Source organism: Stegodyphus dumicola, chromosome 10 (assembly GCF_044657685.1).
Source record: "Stegodyphus dumicola isolate Sdum_Otavi_A_Nest chromosome 10, ASM4465768v1".
Lineage (NCBI taxonomy): Eukaryota > Metazoa > Arthropoda > Arachnida > Araneae > Eresidae > Stegodyphus > Stegodyphus dumicola.
This window is the reverse complement of record NC_140777.1, coordinates 85,375,760-85,394,043: the sequence shown is the minus strand read 5'-3', so window position 1 is coordinate 85,394,043 and position 18,284 is coordinate 85,375,760. Positions and strand designations below refer to the sequence as shown.

The window sequence follows — 18,284 nt, the reverse complement described above, 5'->3', positions numbered from 1 at the left end:
ACTTCAGGCTCTGCCTAGACCTGAATTGCAAGTGTAATGCTACCCAATGCCCATCCCCATAAGTGGCTGCACAACCTAACTGCTTTAAATACGTGTATTTAAATGTAAATGTCGCATCGGATGTACTGAACAGTCAAAGGACAATATCTTAGAATATGTATGCAAAAGCATATGTACAGTACAGTCTGCGCATACCGCAGTGACATAGCAAGATGCTCCTATGAACAGTAGAAATATATACTCACATGCCCCGCCATGTCAGACATCCTAACCTCATTTGCATAACTGCCAGAGCAATTATATTGCTCAATGTGTATCAAAATCTAATGTCACGTTGGATATAATAAAAACACTGCTGCACAAACTGTAACGCTGCACAAACTGTAAATGTAATAACACGTAACGCAAGTGTAACGTCATTTCTGAATAGTAATGTAAAGTCATATGCCATGTTGTATTGAATTACGTAACATAATATAGAAAATAATTACAGTACCGCATTATATGCAAACACTGTCATAAATAAGTATCTATGTGCCTGTACAAAAATCTCACAGGTACAGCAGGACCTCTGCCTTGAGCACCTATAATGTATATATATCAGGTCTGCCTGTACGCCATCCTGAAGCTCAATCACATAAAAGCAAGAGCAGATATAGTGTTATAAATGTGTTCTATATGCAATGTTGCTCCTGACAATGTATTTACAGAGTTGAATCTGCATAATGTAATTCGTAAATGTAATGTCAATAATGGTAATGTGATACCACTATTATCTCATACCTCATATATAATGTCAATGCCGTATCGCATAGTGTCTATATAAGACATGCAATGTCATAATTATGTAAATATGTATATGCACAGCACTATTTATACGTGCACTGAAGTAATTTAGTTGCAACCACCTTCTGCACACATGTAGTGCATATGTACTAGCCCTGCATGAAAGCTCTCCCAAGTTCATTTGCGTAATTGCAGGAATAATTATTATGTTCTATATGTACCTATATGCAATCTCTAGCCAACTTTAGATAAGGGTGGACGTGGTGCTGTACTGATTAATCTTTACGGCAAAGGGACAGTGCCCACGTCCACCGTCACTTATCACTTATATTTCTTAAGACGCCATTGAAATACCAGTTTAATTTTTAAATCCTTTTTTGATTTTAAATCCTTTTTTGATATCCTATGGGTTTAACAATTTGGGAATTGCCCATGACGAAAAGTCGGCAATAGAATTTGAAGTAAAGTGCAGAATCACCCACTGCTTGACGCGCTTTTAAGAATTGCACATACTCGATATCCCTGTGCACATCGACCTATTTTCACTTTAAAAAAATCCTAGAATTGCACAAAAATGGCACTGCGCACACCCTTGACTTTATCTATGTACACATCGACCTATTTTCACTTAAAAAGTAAAAGAAAATTGACAAAAATCCGCGATAAGTCGGTAGCGAAATAGCGATGCAGGTATCCATTCAGTTATGTTTATCAATTTTTATATAAATTATAAAAATGATTTGAAATAGTTATTTACTCTTATGCTTCCATTCAGTCATGTTTAGCCTTTTTCGTATAAATTATAATAATAAAAAGTATTATATGAAATTAACCTTTCATCTAAATTAAAACATCAATCTTAGATAGTTATTTACGATTATACTTCCTTTCTTGCCGCAATTATTAGGGTTGCCGCAATTCTTTTTGGCAGCATTGGCATCAACGATAATTTGGCGATTTTTTACGGCCCTCGAAACCGAATAGTACCGTTAGTCTTAACTAGGCATAACTATCTTTGAATGTGTTAAGGTGTAAGAAAAATTAGAAATATTTTATCAAAATGGTGCATCTTTACACAATCTCATGTATTATACATTTTTAAGTCAGCATTTCTAACTATTAATTTACGCATCGAAGACAGTATATTTCCTTTCTGTATTACTAGTTATATAATAATAAAGGAAACGGATTCTAGAAACCTATCCAAAATTGATACAGTGAACTAGTATATAAAATTATAGATATTCTTTTCAATTGCTTTAAGATACTGAGTGCTATATTTTAACGACCATTTTGTTCATGCAAAATTGACACGAAGAAGAATGAAAGGCGTACTGAAATAACGTACTAAATTACGTATAAAGAGACTGCTGGTGATGTATTTGCAGTTTGATTTACAATACCTGGATTAAAATCAAAGTGATGTTATTTTTTTTTCTAAACCTGATTATACTCTTAAAATAATGCGAGTAGTAAACATAATTGTAACAGCCAATACCATTACAGAAAGCAGTTTCCTATTTTAATACGACACGCACGAATACTTAACAAATTGAAAAAAATAGTTGCTTACCCATGGCGTTACTATTTAGTAATAAAACTCCATGACTCTTGCCGTCATTTTCCAAGCATGTGTAGAATGGATGTACACCATACAAATTTTTCTGTCCCTAAGAAAAGGAAAATCATTATAATAATACTTTCACAGGCATTTAATTGAGGCCATTTTGTTGAATTTATCCAATTCTTAGTAGAAGCAATTAAACTTTGTGAAGACCTGAATCTTCGCTGGAGGTAGAAATCAGAGAAAGACTCGTTGCATTATAAAAGTATACTGGATGGAGAGAGAAAATACCTTGTTAAGTTTTATAATAACTGCAAATTATAAAACCAAATTAATTAGATTTCCCCGTAATAAATTTCTTGATTAACTTTAAAATGACTTCGAGTGCCCAAATATATTTTTCTTTCACTTCATTTATTTCAAAAAAAGCTATAGAAAAATTTGAATACTTAGATTTTAGCAAAGAAATGTCAGAGTTACAAAGGAATAAAAGCAGAAAAACTTCGACAGAAAAAATATCTTGTTTCGGGTATACTATATATTATTTTTAATGAACCAAAGTAATGGCAGAATAGGCTGTAGCGTTGCGCGCCTCCAACTTGCACACAACCAAGAGGTGACTGTGAAAACTGGATAAAAGACAGAGTCTTGTTAAGGGTTTAAGTCCCTTTTTATTCAACGTAATAAATTACAAGTGCGTGCTCTTGACGCTCACAAACTGCGCCAACTCGGCGGTCAAATAAAAATAATAACCTGAAAAGAAACTAAAGACAAGACTCTAACTACGAGGCTCTCTAAAAGTAACTAACCTCACCGCGTTTTACAATACCGCTGCTAATTCAGCAAACTTGAAGATCACTTAAACGATTAACAATTCTTCCAGGCAACACACAGGCCGAAACGCGGGGTTCTTCAATTTCTGGCTAACTCTCTCCGCGCTCGTGAAGTAAGAACAGCACACCTTGAACTCGTTTCCTTTCTATTTAACTCAGAATACTTCCGCTGATAATTTGAATCCTTGCGCGTTCTACTAAAATTTACATACTCTGGCATTGGCAGTTCCAGGGGAAAGTAAGGCTTGACAGGAAAGGTAGTTTAAACTTAAAATAAATGTTAGTTAAAATAAATATAAACCCTACAGGGCAAATTATTCAAAGTGTAAATACATGTATCGAATAAAAGCACAATTAATATACAGTTATGAAATGCGCAGTATTAAGAAATATTTCCGAAATGATCAGAACACATAACTAAAGAGACGTTATACAGATCACATGATCAAAGTTCAGTCGTTTGAACTACTTCCTTAAGGGGGCTCATACACCTTAAACCCCTTATGATCTTCGAATATGTGACTGTTGCAAGAATTGGGATATTTTATTTATTTTAAAGCAATTTCTTTCAACCTTTTACAGCTGACTACATATTATAGCTGCTTTGGAAACTAGTCACCAGAAAGTTTGTGTTGCCAGAAATATTTTTGTAATTTAATCCGCTTTGTGACAAAATTTTCGTCATGTTACGCGCATGATATATTAAAAATCGCTAATAGTACATACTTGAAATTTAATGGAATTCTTTATATGGGCACTATTTTCTAACTGAAAAATCTGATGACTATTTTATTATTAAAAAATTTTATGAAGAAAACATTACAGATATTTTTTAATAAAATGCATTTTATAAATTCAACTTCGAATAAAATAATAATTTAACATGAAATCCTTAGAATTTTAGGTTCACAGTAGTTCCCAAATATTATAAAAGCTATATATTAAATATGGAATTAAATTATGCAACAGAATGTTTTAAACTGTGCGCGCAAGGGGGAAACATGACGAAAAATTTTGCCCCAAAGCGGATTATTAAATTATAAAAATATTTGTGGCAACACAAACTTTCTGATTACTATTTCAGAAAGCAGCTATATTATGTAGTCAGCTGTAAAACGTTGGAAGTAATTACTTTTAAAATAAATAAGTTATCCCAATTCTTGCAACAGTCACATATTCGAAGATCTTATGGGTTTTAAGGGGTATGAGTCCCCTTAAGAAAAAATTTCTTGAATCTGGTAATCGGTTTTTAGGAAATTTTGGGGCATAATGGCAACCTGACTTGGCAGAATAAGAAGCTCTTCTTTTCAGACCTAAGCCCAGAGCTCAGATCTCTACATTGGTTTCCGACTTAATTATCATGTTTTCCCCATGATTGAGGCAGGTAACCTTCGAGTACTTTGGCATAATCAAATAAACCAAAGCAACCGACTTAATATGAAACATTGAAAGATTGGAGGCCTTTATTGTTCTGCTTCAGTTCCAAGTGTTGCTTCAAATTAAAACGCCAAAAATAGGAGGCGTATTCGATTGGACTGAGTAACAAGGAACGTTAACTCAAATCGTGTCGTCAAGAGTACATCATTCGAATCACATCCATAAGTAATCCGACCCAAAGGGTATGACAATAAGTCGAGACTTTGCAAGATCGATTAATACGTAATTAAGCATAGGCTAATTAATATTAGCCTATGTCGCCCAACCGGAATAGAGGTTAGCGACGCTGACAGCCGCACCGAAAGGGCTGGTTCGAATCTCGGAGAAGGCATGGATGTTTGTAAATGCATAGTGTCTGCGTAGCATGAAGGCACTGTAAATATGCGGCGAGCCGAATGTCCTCTCGAGAGGTCGGTGTTAGGGAAGAGGGGGGGTGACTTTCGCCCATCCGTCCGGGGCTCGTCACCCCCTCCGGGGTACAGAAAGAGGCGCAGTCCCCCATCCACCTAATCGATTTGATTTTATGACTTTTCCAGGGGGGTGCCATGAAAAACCACAAACGAGGACATCCAGCAGGCCCAGCCATGTTCCCTTTTGAAAGACAGAAAATAAAAAGAGCAAGTAAAAGTTATCAAAATTCAAAAATCGAAATAATTTTAAATATAAAATTAATTCCGGGAAACCAGCAAAATATTAAGGGGCTTCGAGTAAAAAAAATACACATATAAAGAAATAAATAAAATAATAAAATATGACCATTAGGATATAACCTAATGGACCTTGACGGCACAAAAGGAAAGTGAGAAGAAATAATAATAATAATTAAAATAAATAGAATCAATGGTTAGTAACTAACTAAACAAAAGGAAAGGGCAAAACACAAGACACAGACCACGCTCTATCGTAGAAACACTAAACACATGTTAAATCAAAATTCCGACATTAACACGATTATTATTAATAAAATTCATTATTCCCCCCCCCGGGGTGTCCTCCATCGAAACTGGGAGCGGAATTGAGCAAAGTCATACTCTCACCTATTACATTAGGTGCTCAAGGCTGTTGCCAACGGCAGGCTTGTATTTCTCGCCGCGATGAATTTCGTGAACTTATTTTGATGTTACTGTGACACAAATGAGAGGAGTCACAACAACAACAACAATATTATGCTTAATTATTAATTAACATTAATTAACATCAACTTTACAACTGTGTTTAATTATTAATTAATTAACATCAACTTTAGAACTGTGCTTAGTTATTAATTAATTAAGCATTTGCTCTACTACTTAATTAATATGCTTAATTAAGCATAAGCTTCATTAACTAACCATTACTCGTTAATTAATTAAGCATAAGCTTAATTAAGTACAGACTCTAGACCGATTTAGACTGGATTTTATGTGTAGTCTCTCTCTCCTATCGGGTTAATAGATGCGTACCGTTGTTATGCATCCTGGGGGACATTTTAGGAAACGTGATGATAAAACGACCGATGATATCAGCAGCTCCCAATGAATGCTAAACAGGCAAGTAGACTTTAGGAGAAAACCTTATAGGGAAATAAGTTGCCTGTCGTCTTTAATAATTGAATTATTAACAACAGCCTGACTATACCGGGAAGGGAGATTCTAGATTCAAAACTTAACTAAGCTTAAATCTTTACACAGTGAAAATTTAAAAAAAAAAAATCTAGTGTATAATTATTCAGCATGAAACTGATACAACTAATTCTTCAAAAAATTGATTACAATCATCTGAGTTTAAATTTTAGTGAAGACCATATTCTGGAGATGTATAAGCGATAAGCGACGGAGGACGTGGGCACTGTCCCTTTACCAAAAGGTTAATCGGTATAGCACCACGTCCACCTATATCTAGAGCCTAAAAGAGGAATCACAAGACGCCACGCACCGGGCGCCCAAACCCAGAGCCAAATTCAACCCGGGGGCAGTCCAAAAGACCAAATGCCCACGAAAGACAGTCCCAACAACCGCCCAGGCCCCACATTTATTAAATAAAATAACAAAAGCATGCAGGGCCAAAAAGGGCGAGTTTTGACAATAAGCAAAAATTTTACAAAGGTGTAATACACACAAATATAGAATATACATAAGCTAAAGTACAGTCTGATGTTGGGCAGCCCAATAATATACAATGAGTAAAATATAGACAGTAGAATTAGACTTAATGACAATATAACATAAAAATAGAGAACATAGTGACATAATGAATGTAAATGATTACAGCAATACAATACACAGAGGATATACCAAAAGAAATAAAAATAAAAGAATACAATAGCCATCAGTATGTGACTGGAAGTACTGATACATGGGAAATGCGTAAAGCATTCAGAATTCGACTTAATTCAGAAGACTAACAACTGGATCGGGATACATTGCATAGCCAAGTACATATATTTGACAAAGCAACATATTGAAAGTCAGTGTAATAAACTAGATATTCGCTATGACAAAGTCATGTTACAATACCGCAGGTAGTGATGTGATACAGAAGAAGTAGGTAGCGTACAATATAATTTGATCTCTGTACGCATTCATTCCCTATAGTACAACAATAGTTAGGAAAAAGGAATATGTTATACAAAATATATTTAGCATGCAACTGTGTTTAAGATATACAAAGGTCGATACATTGGTTACTACCAATTATGGTACAGGATTCGTACCAAACTTAGTAACAGAATGCAATAGCGGTACAATACAATTGATCACGTGGTATTGTGAGAAAAACATGCTTTAAGGCTAATTATACGATTATGAGGAATAAAAATAACATATTTAGCCTGCAAGGATAACAACTGAAAAACTGTAAAATTTCAAAAGCTTAATATAGAATTAAAATCGTCAAACGCTTTTGCCACTTACTCCCATTGGCGGGCGGTCCCGTGAAAAGAGAGGCCATGATACATAGTTTAAAGAGTGTCTGAAGGTCTCATGGACATGTTCACCCAGTCCGTAGATGTTTTTGGATGGAAGGTAACTTGCTATTTGAAGATACTTCTCACTCATGATGAGACCTCCAATGCGTGTGTCCCATCTGCGGGAGGATTGAAAAGATACAAGTGTTGCCTCAAATACATACAATTTATTTAACAAGTAAGCTAAGTATTTATGAACTGTTCATTTAGGTAACAACAATGGCACACATTCAAAAGTAGAGAATAGAACTCACTTCTCGTTTTTGCTCTTGAGAAGAAACAAACAAACAAACAAACAAAAAATAACTATTAAACGATAATCAAATAAATTGTTTCTTTAAATATTGATTCTATAGATATGGACTTCTAGCAGCAAAGTTTCTCAAAAGCATTATGGGCAAGTTCTGAAAGTATAAAATCTAATCCTTTTTATAAGGAAGAGAGGGTCATTAAGATATTATGAAGCAGAAGACATGAGATATGTGCAATACCCTCGCCGGGACTCGAGGCTGGATCTCTCGAATACGCACCGAGTGTTGCACGAGTGTGGTGCACGAGTTACACCACGAATGCATGCAGAAAGGAGGGAGAGTATACCTTATAATAATCCCTCTTTTAAAGAGCGATTTAGGATAAGGGGACCCAGTCACCAAAGCCTGGTGGAAAAGAATTATCATGCACCACCTTTTTAGCTCGAGCGCCACTGTAGAGTCATTAGGATATTTTGAAGCAGGAGACATGAAAAATGTGCAGTTATATAATGTTCAGTGTTAAATGTGCAGTGTGAAGTTAGGATATTTTTCTCAAGCATTGATGTATCAGCAGATATTAGTGGCTGTTCGAATTCCTGTTGAGAAAGGGTTGAAAAAGCATTATTTATCCTACAAAGAACTTCAGAAACAAACAAGTGGGAAGAAGAATCTTTAAAGTTATCTCAGAATGCTTTGATGCAATGCGTAAGTCTATGTATATTCATAAAATAATTGCCTAAGTTCATGTACTGATGACATGGCTATATTTATAAGAAGAATCAGAAACACCGGAGTAGGAACTTCGGCCTGGAAATTGATATTCAGACAGCACACTGCCTCATCCATGCTTTTGTCTCTAATAATTTACCTCCAGAATTAAAGTCCGTACTTAATGATATTATAAAAGTTGTGAACTTGTTCAAAAGTACAGCAGGTTTTAGTTCAGGTCAAAGGTTCATGCAATTAGAGCAGAAACAAGAAAGTTCAAAATCTAACGAAATTTAACTGAAATATATGCCTTGTTGTAAGTATGTGATTGAACCGATCTGTTTGGAAAAAGTTCAGTGTTCGTCGAAGAATGAATCAATTCCCGTGTTCGCTGGAGATGGTTAAAAGTGTCTTTTTCCATAGTGACTAGCTAAGGATAAAACCAGTCATCTTGTTTTAAAGGAGTTGATTTAATATTTGTACATTCAAAGCAGGTTGAAAATTTAGTTTTATAAATTCTGCCTTTAGTTGTAGCCTACTATAGGAGTGATCAAATAAAGCTGTTGAATTTTAATATGCGCTTGCGTCACGGCTATAACACGCCGACAATTAGAAAATAACTCTTAAGCAAAGTACTGACAGGTGAACATAGCTTAATGGATGGTAAAGTGTAGAATTAAAAGCGACTTTATATATGGAAAAATTATGAAAATCTAATCGTAATTCACTTTATAAGGTATTTTCTCTCTCCTTTTCGTATGCTTTCTTGCTGTAATTGGATATAATATACTCGACGCGTATTCGAGGCGTACGCACATTCTTCACGATTCCTGCTTCAAAAATGCCTAATGGCTCTACAAGTGGAGCCTGAACTAAAAAAAAAAAAGGTGGTGGACGATAATTCGTCACCACCAGAATATGGCGATTGGGTCCCTTAATCCCCAAATCACCCTTTAAAAAGAGGAGTATATAAGATATTTTTCCTTCTTCTTTCCATGTGCCTTCGTGGGGGTGTAATTGGATTTTGTAGCGTATTGGAGAGGTTTAGGATACGAGTCTTGGCGAGAGCATGGCGCATTTTTCACGCTTCCTACTTCAAAAAACTGATGATTCTAAAACCCCAGTCGAAGATATGGTGGTTAGTGATGGCTGATTGCAAAGCCTCCGCTAACCTTGAAAAATGTCACAACTATCGCCTCGAACGCCGGTACTACAGTGGATAAAATAGTATTGGCAATTGCCTATAAATGATCATATTTGCTAACAAAGTATGTTTACAAATTTTATTTTAACATAGCGATTACAGAAGGAGAAAAGACAAACAAATATAACAAAATTTTCATTTAAATATTTTTTTAAATCAAAATCTACGAGAAAATCCAAAATTTACATGATAAAAAAAGTATTGGCAAAATTATGAAATTGACAAAATTATGAGCAAAACAAAATCGGTATATTTTTAGTACTTTGTATGCATACCTTTTACATCTATAACAGCTTGTAATCTATTTCCCATAGAGGAAACTAAGGTCTTTGTTGTGCTGTTGGAAATTTTGTGCCACTCTTGTAAGAGTAAACGTTTCATGTCGTCTTTACTTGAAATTTTAATGTTTCCTTATTTCTAGATCTAGCAGAGGCCATAAATTTTCAATTGGATTGATGTCAGACGATTGAGGTGGGGTTTTTAACTGGCGAGGAGCACTGTAGAGTAGCCATTCACGGGCGAGATTTGCTGTATGCTTGGAGTCATTGTCTTGTTGAAAAACGAATGATGTTCCCAAGCCAAGATTTTGGGCACGGATTTTTAAGTTATGGCGCAAAATGTCAATGTATGTACTTGCTGTGATATAATACCATCAATAAAATACAGGTTGCCAACTCCATTAGCCGCCATACAGCCCCAAACTAAGACGCTGCCTCCACCATGTTTTACAGTAGCAGTTAAATGTTGCTTTTCCAATTCAGTATTTGGCCTCCTCCACACATATCGTCGTCCATCACTGCCGAAAATGTTAAACTTTGATTCGTCAGAAAAAATAACTGTGTTCCAAAACTCTTCAGATAAATCAACGTGGGATTTTGCGAAATCCAACCTCTTTCTCCTATTTATTTCCGAGATGAATGGTTTCTTTCTAGCTGCCCTTCCATAATAACTTCTCTCGTGCAAAACATTTCGAACAGTCTGTACGCTGAAAGTCTTTTGTGAAGTGAAAGCAACATCTCTAGCCATCTGGGGTGCACTTATTTTCGGGTTTTTCTTAACCTTGTTAATAATGACACGTTCTTGTCTTGTAGAAAATATTCGAGGTCGTCCACTTCTAGTCTTATTTTCAGTTGGTTCTGTTTCCTTGAACTTTTTTACAACACTTCTGACAGTAAATAAACTTATATTCAACTGCACTCCTATAGCACGATAATAATAATAATAATTATCCTTAGCCTGCCACGCCTCTCATTGGGCACTACAGGTCAGTCATATCATCCCGGTCGTTGCGTAGCAACCTCTCTTTTATTTAAAATTAATTACATTACACAATTTAACATATATTTACATTTTGGTTGGTTTGCACCAACTTACAATTATGATTATTATGAAATTACAAAAGATATCTTGAATATTAGTTAAGATGAGTTAGTAGACTTTGTACAATATTTACATGAGGCGTGCTGCCTTTTACAAAGCATCGGACTGAGTTTTTAGTCGGATGTCTCTATGATGACGCTCCGTGAATTTGTAGTGAGAAATTGAAGAATCCTCCTGGCTTCTTTCTGGCCGTAATAGTCTGTGAAGTACCCTTGTTTTCCTTTGTCTTGGAGAAGAGTTGTATTCTGTAGTGTCCTGAGGTGTGCTGTGATCGGACATGTGGTCAGATAGTGTATGACATCTGCTGGTTAAACCTTTATTTCTGAGCCTAATAATCGTGTTTTTAACACTAACGTCCAAGTCCTTCGATTTCGAAGTCATTTTACTGCAGTATTTTCAAAATAATGCATAGACACTTTTGGAGTAGTTTTGCAGACTTTATACCGGTAGAGTTTCTTATCAATCGAAACACGTGACTTCAATTTAACAAAATTTGAATAGCAGTTAAAACTTTGCCAATACTTTTTTGACATGCAAATTTTCGTTTTCGAAAGAAAAATCGTAGAAAATGCAAATTAAAATAAAATTTTTACTATTTTTATAGACCTAAGATGTCTTGTATTTAATTACGACAGCTAAAATTGCATAACATTTTATTTATTTGTCAATATAAATAAATTAAGGCAATTGCCAATATTTTTTTTACCAATACTTTTTTTTGTATAACACAGAATTGCTCGCAGAAGAATGATTTGGTAACGCGTGAAGAATATTTATTTGCCATAATTATGTGAACTAATTTAGAGGAATTGTGAACACATAAAACAGTACTCGTGAAATCATTTTAAAAAAATTTTGGGTTTTCGAAAAAATATTAGTATTGATAACATAGTCGTATTCGATTCGTTCATTCCGCAAAACTATTCCACGTCCAACATACAAAAGAAAATACTTGAGAAAATATTCCCTACTTTTGAAACGAATCAGGATCTTTTCCATAGTTGAGCCTTCATGCTTACCCCGGAACACAGAGCTCACAAAAGCTCGTTAAACTCTCAAATGAAAAAGGTGCGCTTTTTCCCCCCGTTTGTTTCTGTCTTTCTCGAAAGTGCTTGATAGTTTTGTTCCAAAAGTCACGGCGAACATCGCTTTCTTGTCTGTAAAGGGGGAATTCAAATTTAAGCAAATTTGTCTTTGATTGGCTAAATTCTTCCCTGGAGGGATGTTATTTTCTGGAACTTTACAACAGCCAGCAACTTTGCTAAGGGATATTGTGCGATATTACTTCAAATTAAGCGTAGACTTGATACCAGAATTCAAAAGCTACAGCTTTATGTCTGAAAATTTTCGTATCTTCCGGAAGTTATGAATGCTCTTGTCGAAAAGCTTTGGCTATGTTTCCCGGTGCTATCTACAGAGATTGCTGTGCGCCGGTATATCCGAATTTTTTTTATCTCCAGTACAACCACAGAAGGCGATTCTGCTTAATTCCAGACAGACAGTAAACTGTGGGACTAGCTTTTCCCGTAGATAGTTTTATCCCATCCTCCAATGTCTGTAGTCTCATGCGGCTGAAAATGGTCCCACTTTACGTAAAATGGTCCCACTTTAAAGTATACCAGCAGACCGGCTAACTTACAGTACAAGACCAAATAAAATAAGAATGGTTATGAGTGAGAGTGGAGTATAAATTCTGTAAATACAAAAGTTTTCTTGAAAATTTCGGGGGGAAAGATGAGAATTTGTAAATCCTCAGATTGCAACTTATGGGGGGCTAATGGTCAGACTTAAGACTGAACGTTAGCCAATAATACTTCTAAGATTTGCCTTAATTAAAAAAAAAATTAAGCACATATTTAAATGAAAAATTTATTTTTGTCTAATTTTGAATAAGAAGTACGTAACTAAAATGTAATACTTACAAAGTTACTCCTTCTATGCGAGAAATGTTCATGTGAAAATAGTCAGCTTCATTGCTGTAGCTGACTTTATAAGATAAGTTGTTTGCATCAATATTTATTTCATTCCTCAACAAAGGAAAGTGGTCCTGAACTGGAACCTCGTAAGGCTGGTAATTTTCTGTGCCATCAGATAACTGTAAATAAAATAAGTAGTTCCTTGTTGAGTCAATTTTAACAGATTTTGTTTTAATTTTAATAATTTAATTCTACCTTTCTGGATTGCTGCTAGCTATATTGCTGAGCATTTTGAGCAACACTTGATTAAGTATGAAAAATACTTCGAAAATATTTTTCGATTAATATTACTTGCAAAACTGGACATAAACACATAATTCCAATTTCAGAAACTAAACAACAGTGACTATGATCATTTGCTGTCACCTATTTTTCAAAACGTATAGGACTGGTCCTTGAAATTGCAGCACCAACAAGGACAAAAGGTAACACAATAAACTAACTAAACGGATTTCTAATAAAACAAGGATGAAATCATTAATATCTTAGGTATTTTGGGTAAAAGGAATGCACTGCGAGTATTTTTATCATGAGCTGCCTCATACAGTCGATGAGACGTTATAGTATATCAACCTAGGGAGCTGAATTTGTCATCAGAGTTCATCTGATGTAGATGCTGGTGGTTTCTGTCATGGCAGAAACCACCAAAATCTGTGACGCCATTGATCAAACTTATTCAGTGTGGGCAAAAATCTGGTGAATGCACCAGACAAGATGAAACCATAACCTTCTGCATGTCAAAGAAGTGTTGGAATCCCTCGTGTGGACGAGTGCTATCCTGTTGGAAGGTCCTTCTAGGCTGCTTCTGGACATATCTGGCAACCATAGGCGTTCATAATGTCTGTATTCTAATACTGACTGATCATGCAGACTATTAGATATGAGCATCAGACACGAGCACGACTCATATCCTGCCCCACCCTATATCACGTATGCCTATGCTGGGCCGTTCCAACAATTACTCCGTACTGTGGCACAATATCTTCACATATACAATATGCTGTTGCATACAGAAATGGGATTCCTATGAGAAGACGATGCTACGCTGTTCATGTTAGGTTAGTTAGGCTGGTTAAGGGGACTGATCTTGCTTGCTTGCTTGGCCATGAAGTTGCCCTGTGACACATGAGTGGGTCATCCCGGCTTCAGCACAATGGAGAAACGTAGACAAAAACAAAACAAAAAAGAAAGAAAGGAAACATAAATTACACGCCATTCATGTTCCATTTGATACGTTCGATGGACGATTGCCAGCGCAGGAACATGCATTAAGCAAGTAAAATAAGCAATGCACACAAAGAAATTACTACCAGGCACATACAGTGGATGGACAAAAATATGGAAACACTTTGTGAAATGCATGTTTGAAAAGAAAGATTTATTTTAATGAAATATGTAAGTGACGCTGGCGTTTTTGACTACTGACGCCACCTATACAACTTCGTAAATGTGCTAAACAGTTCAGTTGTTGTCAGAGTACTGTTATGTGAGGTTGTCATTGCATTATGTCAGAATTAACAGACTTTGAACGTGGGCAAATTGTTGGAGCATGTATGGTAGGTGCTTCCGTAAGCAAGGTAGCCGAGGTGTTTAGTGTTTCAAGAGGTACTGTATCGAAGATTTATTCCGCATATTTGAAAAGCGGAAAAACATCATCTGCTAAATCACAGCGCGGACGCAAGTGTGTCCTGAGTGATCGTGACAGACGATCATTAAGGGCAATTGTGACGAAAAATAAGAAGATCACAGCTGCAAAAGTTACTGCTGAAATGAATGTTGTGTTACCGAACCCTGTGAGTACCAAAACAATTAGAAGGGAGCTTCATAAACAGGGAATTGCTGGCCGTGCTGCAATTGAGAAGCCACTCGTCAGTGACGCTAATGCCCGTAACAGGAAAAGGAGGTGTTTAAGTCAAAGCCTGGACTATAGCGCAGTGGAAGCGAGTAATATGGTCTGACGAGTCTTCTTTCACATTATTTCCCACTTCTGGCCGAGTTTACGTCTGGAGAACACCATCTCAAGCTTATAATACAGACTGCTTGTTGCCAAGAGTGAAACATGGCGGGGGTTCTGTTATGGTTTGGGCAGCCATATCGTGGTTCTCTGCTAGCCCCATGATAACTGTGTCAGGGCACATGAGTGCCAAGACTTATGTGAACATTTTGGCCGATCAAGTTCATCCCATGGTACAAACTTTGTTCCCCGATGGTGACGGTGTCTTCCAAGACACCAAAGCCCCTGTTCTCACAGCTCACATTGTCCAGGACTTGTTTTCTGAGCACGAGGATGAGTTGTTCCATCTTCCCTGGCCACCACAGTCACCAGACCTGAATATTATCGAACCTTTGTGGTCTATATTGGAACGGAAAGTGCGTTCTCGTTATGCACCGCCAACATCGTTATCTGAACTTGCCACCGTTTTGCAGGAAGAATGGTATAATATTCCCTTGGCAAACATACAGGAACTGTATTTATCCATTTCGAGAAGACTGCAAGCTGTTTTGGATGCCAACGCGTTTCCTACACCATATTAAGCAAAGAAATATGTTTTTTTAAAGGTGTTTCCATATTTTTGTCCAACCCCTGTAGTTTGTGACTCTTATGAGATGTCTCACTGTAAGCGCAAACACTTCTCGCTGTGCAACACACCGTATTTCCTGTGCTAAAATGAGAAACATCGCCGTACGGCGAGTTCTCTCATAATGTCTATCTTCTCATACGCGATGAATCCAAAAAGGATGAGCGGAGCCCGCTCATCCATTTGGATCCATCGATTCCATACTCACATAGTGGTCAGATTTCGCTCCATGCGAGCAATAATTTGGCAGTATGATAAACCGCAGTCAAGGTAAACTCTTATTCTTAGTCGATTCAAATTCAAGTGCATGTTACTGTGCATTCCATCATTGTATTCAAAGCATACTCAGCACATCTAATTAATTAAACAAAGAGGAAACATGATTCGCTTATGGAAAAGCCTTCCTTTGTTTACGTAGTGTTAGAGATCCCTATAATTTCATTTCTGATCATTTTCATGTTTTACCATTTTCTATCTACCATGCAAATGTCATTTCAGCTGTTTATTGTATGGTGTTGCAATTTTAATGGCAACAGTGTGTAGAAAATGTGAATTTTTACGCAATACATATCATTTGGAATTTGATTTCCTTTTTTTTTTTTTTTTTTTTTTTTTTTTTGTTTGTTTGTATTTTTCATTTTCTGCCGTAATTCTTTTCCCCTTAAAATTTGCAACGTACATCCTGTTCTCATTAGTAAAAACAATTGAAGCTCTCTTGTTTTTTAAACTCTAACGGAAAACCGTAATCATTCTTAGTTCTATGAAACAGTATATTATGCCAGGGCCGTAGTGGTAGATACGGTCCTGAGCTTAGAGTGATGAAAAAATAAATATGAATTCTTTTATACTAGAAATTTTATTTAAAAAAATTGAAAACCTAAACTTCGCTAACGATACTTATGTTTTCACTGTTTAAGGAGTCAAATTACTTAGCTAATTAGAAGTAAAGTTTGTTTCTAGTTAAATAAAGAATGATACTTATGAATTCATCAATGACTAATCAGATTATGTCAATCTTCATAATGCTATAAAATACGAACTTCAAAATGCCTCATTTTTTTCCACTAATTCTAGATACAGCCCAAGATGTCTTTAAAGTGAACCAATAGAGTGAAGTTTATATATGTAATAAGATGACTTGGAGTAAGCTGCAACAGACTGACGATGGTTCTCTTCGTTATATCCTGGGAAGACTTAGAATGATAACACTCGAAGGAAAGATTTGTAGGCAGACCTGGTCGAATTGAATATACCTTTTATTGGTGGATATGAATTAATTATCAAAAACTTATCTTTAATTACACATGATCATGGGTGTTATACGCACCCGCATTTTTATATGTAGTGTCCCATTTTAGGTAGTGGCATAGTTATCGGCACGACAAAGCAAACAGAATGAAGAAGCATCTTGACTGCTGCAGAGGCGCTGAAGCAATTATCCAATATGGAAGCACACCAAGACAAGGTTTTAGTTTAGCTTAGAAAGGTTTCAGTTCTCAAAATTTTGACTCCAGATTCCGAGTTAGCTACGTCATCAGCGATACCCAAGCCAAGCAAGGTGGATTGATCTAGAAATGACGCGGTCCAGAAAAGTTACGATTTTTTAGAGAGGAAGAATTACGGGGTGAATTTTGATTTCCATATTTGTTATCTTACATATACAGGGTGGTTCAAAATTATATGTCTAAGAGGGGACCTAAATAAGCAGGAATGTGTGTGCAGTAATGCCGCATTGATCCGGTAGAGAGCGCTGATGAGTCCGACCTATAAAAGCGCTGCACTAGCTGGATTCTTCACTTTCCTCACGGATCTCGAGCAGTTACACCAAAGCGAAGCTTGTCGACATGCATTTCATATACGGGGCTGCACATGGAAATGGATTAGTTGCTCAAAGAATGTATAGGAAGCGATTCAACATTACCTGAACTTTTGGTCGCTCCAGCTGTTCGCAAACGAATGTAGTTCCAGCACGATGGAGCCCAGCTCACTTCAGCCGGAACGTCTGGAACCACATGGATAGGCTAGCACTGGATAGCACTGGATAGGACTGGATAGCACTGGATAGCTAGCACTGGATAGGACGTTGAGGACCAGTTAACTGGCTACCGCGTTCTCCTGATTTAACCAGCTTGGACTTCTTCTTTTAAGGTCATATTAAAGGCCTAGTGTACCCGGGAGTTCCATCACATCTGCAGAAGTTCTTGTTGCCCACTTGTCTGTTGCAGTTGGACATGGGCTCGTCATGCCTGACGTCTTTTCTAATCTACGCGTTTCCAATGCGCCGCCACTGTGAATCTTATATCGCTGTTGGTGGTCGCTCTTTGAAGTATCTATTGTAAACTGTTAATAGTTTTTTTTTCTTTTGCCTTTTTTTTTTTTTTTTCTTTTGCCCGTCTTTTCAGTTTCCTGTGATTCACGTGCTAATACGTATACATCAAAATTATGTATGCATCAAAATCAAATTTTTATTGTGATATAAAATTTTAAATAAACGTGGTCCCGCTGAGTAAGCATCGACACCAGCTGCTCACCCAGCGGTCTCCTGTCTCTCGCGCTAGTGCTGTAATACGGCATTACTGCATACACATTCCTATACGAAACCTGCTTATTCAGGTCCCCTCT

General features: G+C 36.5%; 1 protein-coding gene across 2 annotated transcripts in view; it reads right to left on the bottom strand.

Moving 5' to 3' along the window:
- LOC118193429 (sucrase-isomaltase, intestinal-like) overlaps nucleotides 1-18,284 on the bottom strand; it is a 147,774-nt gene that overhangs the window by 92,961 nt on the left and 36,529 nt on the right. For both annotated transcript variants that reach the window (XM_085825203.1, XM_085825204.1), the window contains exons 4-6: nucleotides 13,030-13,202; nucleotides 7,512-7,683; nucleotides 2,360-2,456 (exon numbers count right to left, since the gene is read on the bottom strand). In XM_085825203.1, the coding sequence (XP_085681329.1) occupies nucleotides 2,360-2,456; nucleotides 7,512-7,683; nucleotides 13,030-13,202 (442 nt within the window). The remainder of the gene's footprint in view (nucleotides 1-2,359; nucleotides 2,457-7,511; nucleotides 7,684-13,029; nucleotides 13,203-18,284) is intronic.